At 36.7% G+C, this 10,000-nt stretch overlaps 1 protein-coding gene across 1 annotated transcript in view; it reads right to left on the reverse strand.

Annotated features, from left to right (window-relative positions):
- LOC113821433 (murinoglobulin-1-like) overlaps positions 1-10,000 on the reverse strand; it is a 51,262-nt gene that overhangs the window by 38,985 nt on the left and 2,277 nt on the right. The window contains exons 3-5 of the mRNA XM_070145276.1: positions 9,957-10,000; positions 6,729-6,908; positions 5,076-5,250 (exon numbers count right to left, since the gene is read on the reverse strand). The exon at positions 9,957-10,000 is cut by the window's right edge and continues 160 nt beyond it. Of these exons, the coding sequence (XP_070001377.1) occupies positions 5,076-5,250; positions 6,729-6,908; positions 9,957-10,000 (399 nt within the window). The remainder of the gene's footprint in view (positions 1-5,075; positions 5,251-6,728; positions 6,909-9,956) is intronic.

Consider the following 10,000-nt stretch of genomic DNA (forward strand, 5'->3'; position numbering starts at 1 on the left):
AAATATATGAATAAGGGTAGGGAGTGGGTTTGAGGAAAAGTGGAAAAGATAGAGAGGAAAAAATAAATAAATAAGGCAGGAATAAATTAATAAATGAGGGTAGGGAGTGGGTTTGAGGGGAAGTGGAAATGGTAGAGAGGAATAAATAAATAAATAAGTGTAGGGAGTGGGTTTGAGGGAAAGTGGAAATGGTAGGAATAAATAAATAAATAAGGGTAAGGAGTGGGTTTGAGGGAAAGTGGAAATGGTACGGAGTAATAAATAAATAAATAAATAGATAAGTAAATAAGGGTAAGGAGTGGGTTTAAGGAAAAGTGGAAAAGGTAGAGAGATAAAAAATAAATAAACAAGGCAGGAATAGATTAATAAATAAGGGTAGGGAGTGGGTTTGAGGAAAAGTGGAAAAGGTAGAGAGTAAAAAATAAGTAAATATGGGCAGGAAGTGGGTAGGTAGAGGAAAAGGTTGAGAGGAATTAATAAATAAGGGTAGGGAGTGGGTTTGAGGAAAAGTGGGAAAGGTAGGAAGTAATAAATAAATAAATAAGGGTAGGGAGTGGGTTTAAGGGAAAGTGGAAATGGTAGAGAGGAAAAAAAAATAAATAAGGCAGGAATAAATTAATAAATAAGGGCAGGAAGTGGGTTTGAGGGGAAAGTGGAAATGGTAGGGAATAATAAATTGATAAATGAATAGATAAGTAAATAAGGGTAAGGAGTGGGTTTAAGGAATGGAAAAGATATAGAGGAAAAAATAAATGAATAAGGGTAGGGAGTGGGTTTAAGGAAAAGTGGAAAAGGTAGGGAGTAATTAATAAATAAGGGTAGGGAGTGGGTTTGAGGAAAAGTGGAAAAGGTAGAGAGGAAAAAATAAATGAATAAGGGTAAGGAGTGGGTTTGAGGAAACGTGGGAAAGGTAGGAATAAATTAATAAATAAGGGTAGGGAGTGGGTTTGAGGAAAAGTGGGAAAGGTAGGGAGTAATAAATGACTAAATAAATAAATAAGGGCAGGAAGTGGGTTTGAGGAAAAGTGGAAAAGGTAGGGTGTAATAAATTAATAAATAAGGGTAGGGAGTGGGTTTGAGGAAAAGTGGAAAAGATAAAGAGGAAAAAATATATAAATAAGGCAGGAATGAATTAATAAATAAGGGTAGGGAGTGGGTTTCAGGGGAAAGTGGAAATGGTAGGGAGTAATAAATAAATGAATAAGGGTAGGAAGTGGAAAAGGTAGATAGTAATAAATAAATAAATAAGGTAGGAAGTGGGTAGGTAGAGGAAAAGGTTGAGAGGAAAAAATAAATGAATAAGGGTAAGGAGTGGGTTTGAGGAAAAGTGGAAATGGTAGAGAGTAATAAATAAATAAATAAGGGTAAGGAGTGGGTTTGAGGGGAAAGTGGAAAAGGTAGAGAGGAAAAAATACATGAATAAGGGTAGGGAGTGGAAAAGGTAGATAGTAATGAATAAATAAATAAGGGTAAGGAGTGGGTTTGAGGAAAAGTGGGAAAGGTAGAGAGGAAAAAATAAATAAATAAGGGTAAGAATTGGGTTTAAGGAAAAGTGGAAAAGATAGAGAGGAAAAAATAAATGAATAAGGGTAGGAAATGATAGGGAGTAATAAATAAATAAATAAATAAATAAGGGAAGGAAGTAGGCTTGAGGAAAAGTGGAAATGGTAGAGAGGAAAAAAAATAAGGGTAAGGAGTGGGTTTGAGGAATGGAAAAGATATAGAGGAAAAAATAAATGAATAAGGGTAGGGAGTGGGTTTGAGGAAAAGTGGAAAAGGTAGGGAGTAATAAATGAATAAATCTATACATAAGGGAAGGAAGTAGGTTTGAGGAAAAGTGGGAAAGGTAGGGAGTAATAAATGATTAAATAAATAAATAAGGGTAGGGAGTGGGTTTGAGGGAAAGTGGAAATGGTAGGGAGTAATGAATAAATGAATAAGGGTAAGGAGTGGGTTTAAGGAATGGAAAAGGTAGAGAGGAAAAAATACATGAATAAGGCAGGAATAAATTAATAAATAAGGGTAGGGAGTGGGTTTAGGGAAAAGTGGGAAAGGTAGGAATAAATTAATAAATAAGGGTAAGGAGTGGGTTTGAGGGGAAAGTGGGAAAGGTAGAGAGTAAAAAGTAAATAAATAAGGCAGGAAGTGGGTAGGTAGAGGAAAAGGTAGAGAGGAAAAAATAAATAAATAAGAGTAGGAAGTGGGTTTGATGAAAAGTGGAAAAGGTAGAGAGTAATAAATAAATAAAGAAGGGCAAGGAGTGGGTTTGAGGAAAAGTGGAAAAGGTAGAGAGGAAAAAATACATGAATAAGGGTAGGAAGTGGGTTCAAGGAAAAGTGGAAATGGTAGGGAGTAATAAATAAATAAATAAGTAAGGGAAGGAGGTTGGTTTAAGGAAAAGTGGAAAAGGTAGGCAGGGGGGGGGATAAGTGTAGGAAGAGGAAGCAGGGGATGAAGAAGGGAGGAATAAAGGAAAGCAAAAGTGTAGGGAATGAAGGAAAGGAAGATAAAGGAGAGAAGAGGAAGCGGGGGAAGAAGGAAAGGGTGATAAAGGATAGAAGAGGAAGCAGGGAATGGAGGAAAGTGAAATGAGGGGAAAGGGAAGAGGAAGCAGGGAATGAAGATAAGTGAAATAAGGGGAGAAGGGAAACGTGGAAGTGGAAAAGTTGAGGTGGAAAGGGAAGAGAGGAGGACAGAAGGGGAAATTATGAGATACAAAAGGAAGAAGGGAGAGGTGAAGGGGAGAAAAGATGAGGAAATGATAAAATAGAAATGGAGGAGGGAGAGGCGAAGGGGAGGAGGGAATAGGGAAAAGGAAAGGGAGAGAGGAGAAGGGAACGATAAAAAAAGGAATTATAAAAAAGGGAGGATAGAAGAGAGGAGAAGAGGAAATTGGACGGATGAAGAGATAAACATAATCAGGAAAGGGAAGAAAGAAGGGGAGAGATACAGATGGGAATAAAAAAAGGAGGTTTAATTTGTTATTTGCTATTGTGGTGGCTGTGGCTGTTGCATTAGGTGGTAATGAGAATAACACAAAGAGTGATTGCAACAGGAACAACGAAGGGAAGGGCAAGAAAACACACGAATATGCCGAAGGCCTTTTCGCTATTGCTTCGTCATGCCCTCACGAAGCAATAGCGAAAAGGCCATCGGTATATTCGTGAGTTTTCTTGCCCTTCCCTTCGTTGTTCCTGTTGCAATATGTTCATCATGAATTCCACACAAAGAATAATGGCAATATTTCTAATTCAATAATATTAATGACTAATAATATTAACAAAAAATGATGATCGTAATTACTGTACCATTTACGTAAATATTGATGATAGTGACCGTAACATTTTCACAAATATTGATAATAATGACTAACATTTCCACCGTATAGAGACATAAAAAATCACCGTCAGACAAGGAAACAGACACAAACAAACCCGACACACAAGGAAACAGACACAAACAAACCCGACAGACAAGGAAACAGACACAAACAAACCCGACAGACAAGGAAACAGACACAAACAAACCCGACACACAAGGAAACAGACACAAACAAACCCGACACACAAGGAAACAGACACAAACAAACCCGACACACAAGGAAACAGACACAAACAAACCCGACAGACAAGGAAACAGACACAAACAAACCCCACAGACAAGGAAACAGACACAAACAAACCCGACACACAAGGAAACAGACACAAACAAACCCGACAGACAAGGAAACAGACACAAACAAACCCGACACACAAGGAAACAGACACAAACAAACCCCACAGACAAGGAAACAGACACAAACAAACCCGACAGACAAGCAAACAGACACAAACAAACCCGACACACAAGGAAACAGACACAAACAAACCCGACACACAAGGAAACAGACACAAACAAACCCGACACACAAGGAAACGGACACAAACAAACCCGACACACAAGGAAACAGACACAAACAAACCCGACACACAAGGAAACAGACACAAACAAACCCAACAGACAAGGAAACAGACACAAATAAACCCGACAGACAAGGAAACAGACACAAACAAACCCGACACACAAGGAAATGGACACAAACAAACCCGACACACAAGGAAACAGACACAAACAAACCCGACACACAAGGAAACAGACACAAACAAACCCGACACACAAGGAAACAGACACAAACAAACCCGACACACAAGGAAACAGACACAAACAAACCCGACAGACAAGGAAACAGACACAAACAAACCCGACAGACAAGGAAACAGACACAAACAAACCCGACAGACAAGGAAACAGACACAAACAAACCCGACAGACAAGGAAACAGACACAAACAAACCCGACACACAAGGAAACAGACACAAACAAACCCGACAGACAAGGAAACAGACACAAACAAACCCGACAGACAAGGAAACAGACACAAACAAACCCGACAGACAAGGAAACAGACACAAACAAACGCGACAGACAAGGAAACGGACACAAACAAGCCCGACAGACAAGGAAACAGACACAAACAAACCCGACACACAAGGAAATGGACACAAACAAACCCGACAGACAAGGAAACAGACACAAACAAACCCGACACACAAGGAAACAGACACAAACAAACCCGACACACAAGGAAACAGACACAAACAAACCCGACACACAAGGAAACAGACACAAACAAACCCGACACACAAGGAAACAGACACAAACAAACCCGACACACAAGGAAACAGACACAAACAAACCCGACAGACAAGGAAACAGACACAAACAAACCCGACACACAAGGAAACAGACACAAACAAACCCGACAGACAAGGAAACAGACACAAACAAACCCGACAGACAAGGAAACAGACACAAACAAACCCGACAGACAAGGAAACAGACACAAACAAACCCGACAGACAAGGAAACAGACACAAACAAACCCGACAGACAAGGAAACAGACACAAACAAACCCGACAGACAAGGAAACAGACACAAACAAACCCGACAGACAAGGAAACGGACACAAACAAACCCGACAGACAAGGAAACAGACACAAACAAACCCGACAGACAAACCCGAAACACAACTAACCGACTGAGCAGACAGCGTCGGGTTCTGCCGTGACTGTCAGCGTGGTGGCACCTCCCGGTTCGCCCTGAGTCGGTGACCAGGTGAGGTTGGCACTGAAGCCCAGGCACTTTTCCACCTCCAGCTGGGCCATGTCGGACACCACTTCGCCGTCTTCGCGTGTGTACCAGACCATGACCTGAGACAGAGAAGAACTTTTTATTCATTTATTTATTATTTATGATTCATTTATTCATTTTTATTATTATTTATTATTTATTTATTCTTTTTTTAAGAGGTGAAGGGGTGAATGGGGGGAGATATTTTTATTTATTTATATTTTATCTTTTATTTTTATAAAGAGGTGAAGAGGTGAAGGGGTGAATGGGGGGAGAATAATCTCTTTTTTTTTGTTTTGTCTTTTTAGAGGTGAAGGGGGGGAGGGATATATACATATTATTTTTTCTTTGTCTTTTTAGAGGTGAAGAGGGGGGGGGGGGGATTTTCCTTTTTTATTTATTATCTATTATTATTTTCTTTTTATAGGTGAAGGGCGGAGGGAGGAATTTTCTTTTTTTTCCTTTTTGTCTATTTAAAGGTGAAGGGGGGATATATTTTCCTTTCTTTTCTTTTTTGTCTTTAGAGGTGAAGGGGATATATATATATATATATATATATATATATATATATATATATATATATATATATATATATATATATATATATATGTATATATATATATATTAGAGGTGAAGGGGTAATTTTTTTCTTTCTTTTTTATATAGGTGAAGGGGGGTAACTTTTTCTACTTTTTTCCTATTTTTTTTTATATGTTTATTATTATTATTTTTTTTTTTTAGAGGGGAAAGGGGGGGTATTTTTTTCTTTATTTTTTCTCCTTTTCTTTTTAGAGGGGAAGGAGGGTTATCTCTTGTTTGTTTTTCCTTCGTTATTATAATTTTTTTTGTAAGGTTTTCTTTCTCCCCTTTCCTTTCAACCCTTTTCTGACTCTCTCCTTTCCCCCTCCCAATATCCCTTCATCTTTCTTACTCCTTTCCTTCCCCTCCTCCTCTTCCTTCTTTCTTTACTCTTCCTCCCCTCCCCCCATCTCACATGCCCTCCCTCTCTAAATGCCCCCCTCCCCCTCCCTACCCTATTCCTCCTCCCCTCCCCCCTCCCCCACGCAACCTGATCCTCACTACCCCTCCCTCCTTACCATACCCTTCACCCCTTCCTTCCCCCGCCCCACGGTAACTTGCCACCCCACTCTTCCCCTTCCTTCCCCCTCCCCCCCCACCCCCACTCTTCCCCTTCTTTCCCCCTCCCCCCCCACCCCCACTCTTCCCCTTCCTTCCCCCTCCCCCCCACCCTACACCCATCCTCTTCACCCCTCCCACCCCTTCCTTCCCCCACCCTACACCCCTCCCCCTCACCCCTTCCTTTTCCCTCCCAACCCCCCTCCTCCCCCACCCTACACCCCTCCCCCTCACCCCTTCCTTCCCTCTCCCCACGGTACCCTCCCACCCCCCTCTCACCCCCTCCTCCCCCACCCAACACCCCTTCCTTCCCCTCCCCCTCACCCCTTCCTCCCCCACCCTACACCCCCCCCTTCCTTCTCCCTCCCCCCACCCTACACCCATCCAACCCACCCATCACCCCCCCCCCCCCCCAACAAACCTGCACAGTGGGTGAAGCGGTGGGCGGGAGGGTGATAGGGACGGTGACCACGCCCGTGACGATGGGCGGGGGTACGTAAGCGGGCTTGTCCACCATGGATGACCGGTCGATGGGCAGGGGCGTGGGGTGGAGATCGACTGGGTGGATCGCCCACATCTGCACTTTGCCACGTGACATGATCTGTTGGGAGGAACATTAATTATCTGTCTAATTGTTTGATTTTAATTATCTGTCTAATTTAATGATCTGTCTAATTGTTTGATTTTAATTATCTGTCTAATTTAATGATCTGTCTAATTGTTTGATTTTAATTATCTGTCTAATTTAATTATCTGTCTAATTGTTTGATTTTAATTATCTGTCTAATTTAATTATCTGTCTGATTGTTTGATTTTGATTATCTGTCTAATTTAATTATCTGTCTAATTGTTTGATTTTAATTATCTGTCTAATTTAATTATCTGTCTAATTGTTTAATTGCTTGTTTGTGTGTTTGTTTATCTATCTATCTATTCACGTATTCTATTTCTAATTGTTTAATTGTTTGTTTGTGTGTTTGTTTATCTATCTATCTATTCACGTATTCCATTTCTTTCTCTCTCTATCTATATATCTATTTGTGTGTTTGTTTATCTATCTATTTACGTATTTTATTTCTTTCTATCTCTATATATATATCTATTTGTTTGTGTGTTTATCTACCTATCTACTTACGTATTCTATTTCTCTCTATTTATCTATATAGCTATTTGTTTGTGTGTTTATCTATCTATCTATTCACGTATTTTATTTCTCTCTATCTATCTATCTATATAGCTATTTGTTTGCGTGTTTATCTATCTATCTATTCACGTATTTTATTTCTCTCTATCTATCTATCTATATAGCTATTTGTTTGCGTGTTTATCTATCTATCTATTCACGTATTCTATTTCTCTCTCTCTATCTATATATCTATTTGTTTGTGCGTTTATCTATCTATCTATTTACGTATTTTATTTCTCTCTATCTATCTATCTATATATCTATTTGTTTGTGTTTATCTATCTATCTATTTACGTATTCTATTTCTATCTATCTATCTATATATCTATTTGTTTGTGTGTTTATCTATCTATCTATTTACGTATTTTATTTCTATCTATCTATCTATCTATTTATCTATTTGTGTGTTTGTTTATCTATCTATATATTCACGTATTCTATTTCTCTCTATCTATATATGTATTTGTGTGTTTGTTTATCTATCTCTCTATTCACGTATTCTATTTCTCTCTATCTATCTATATATCTATTTGTTTGTGTGTTTATCTATCTATTTACGTATTTTATTTCTCTCTATCTATCTATATATATATTATTTGTTTGTGTGTTTATCTATCTATCTATTTACGTATTTTATTTCTCTCTATCTATCTATATAGCTATTTGTGTGTTTGTTTATCTATCTATCTATTCACGTATTCTATTTCTCTCTATCTATCTATCTATTTAGGCATTTATCTAAGGAACGCTGGATTTTATTTCTCTATCTAATCTGATTGCTTGTTTGTTGTTTGTTTATCCATCTATCTATTTACGTATTTTATTTCTCTCTTTATCTGATTGCTTATTTGTGTGTTTGTTTATCTATCTTTTCTCTTTTTCTAATTATCCGATTGCTTGTTTGTGTTTGTTTATCTATCTATTTACGCATTTATCTAAGGAACGCGGGGTCTTATTTCTCTCTTTATCTAATTGTTTGATTGCTTGTTTGTATGTTTGTTTATCTATCTATTTACGTATTTCATTTGTCTTTATCTAATTATCTGAGTGTTTGTTTGTTGTTTATCTATCTTTTTATATATATTATTCCTCTCTTTATCTGATTACCTGAGTGCTTGTTTTTGTGTTTGTTTATCTATCAATCTATCCACGTATTTCATTTTTCTTTATCTAATTGTTTGATTGCTTGTGTATTTGTTTATCTATCTATCTATTTACGTATTTTATTTCTCTCTATCTATCTATCTATTTACGCATTTTTCTAAGGAACGCTGGTTTTATTTCTCTAATTGTTTGATTGCTTGTTTGTGTGTTTGTTTATCTATCTATCTATTTACGTATCTATTTAATTATCTGTATATTCATTTATTTGTGTACTCTGTTATTTATATATCTAGAAAGGCAGGATTATATTCATCTTTATCTGATTATTTATCTATTTGATTGCTTGTTTGTCTGTTTATTTACTTGTTTATCTAAGTACTTATTCATCTAATCCTTTATCTGTGTATACCTTTATTTACTAATTTACCTATTCATAAATTCCAGTAATCCTTAATTAATTAATCCACCTCTTAATTAAATTATTCATTTACTCACCTGTATATGCGTCTATTTATTCCTTTATATTTGTATTTATTTTAAATATGAATAAATAAATAGAAAACGCATTTTGTTTTATCGTAATATCATCTGCATTCTCTTTATTATTCCTGTTTTCTTATCATTCATTACCACGATCACTATTATCACCATTCTCATCCACATTATCATCACCATTCATGCGTGTGTGAATGTTACACTAACAAAAGAAAGAACAGAAAAAAAGAAAGAAAGGAAGAAAGAAAGACAGAAAGAAAGGAAGAAAGGAAGAAAGAAAGAAAAAAAGAAAGAAAAAAGAAAAGAAAGAAAGTAAGAAAGAAAAAAAAAAGAAAGTAAGAAAGAAAGAAAGAAAAATAAATAAAGAAAGAAAGAAAGAAAAGAAAAAAAAGAAAAGAAGAAAGAAAGAAAGAAAGAAAAGAACGACAGAAAAAAAGAAAATAACAAGAAAGAAAGAACGAAAGAAAGAAAAGAAAGAAAGAAAATTAAATAAATAAATAAAGAAAGAAAAGGAAAAGAAAAAGAAAGAAAAAAGAAGAAAAAACCTCATGCATAGAATATACAATGATCCATAGACGAAATAAGATCTCAAATTATCGTTTTCCAAGACCACCATCGACTTATCTTTGTGTTGTTAACAAGTACAAGGCATTTGTTTATGAACGGAAATACAAATGCAGTAATGTGTTAAAAGGTAGAAATAATAAGCAAAACAAATACCAAACATTAACCCAAAGCGTAAAACAAAAATCAAGAAAATGACAAAACGAATACCCAGAAACGCCCTAAAAAAACAACAACCACAAAAAATAAAACAACTAACTAAAATAAAATAAAACAAATAATAAAATAAAATAGTCCCACCTGAACCGTCAAATCCGCTTTCTCTTGATTATTAGCCGAAAAGA

The sequence above is a fragment of the Penaeus vannamei genome, chromosome 33, assembly GCF_042767895.1.
Source record: "Penaeus vannamei isolate JL-2024 chromosome 33, ASM4276789v1, whole genome shotgun sequence".
Taxonomy (NCBI): domain Eukaryota; kingdom Metazoa; phylum Arthropoda; class Malacostraca; order Decapoda; family Penaeidae; genus Penaeus; species Penaeus vannamei.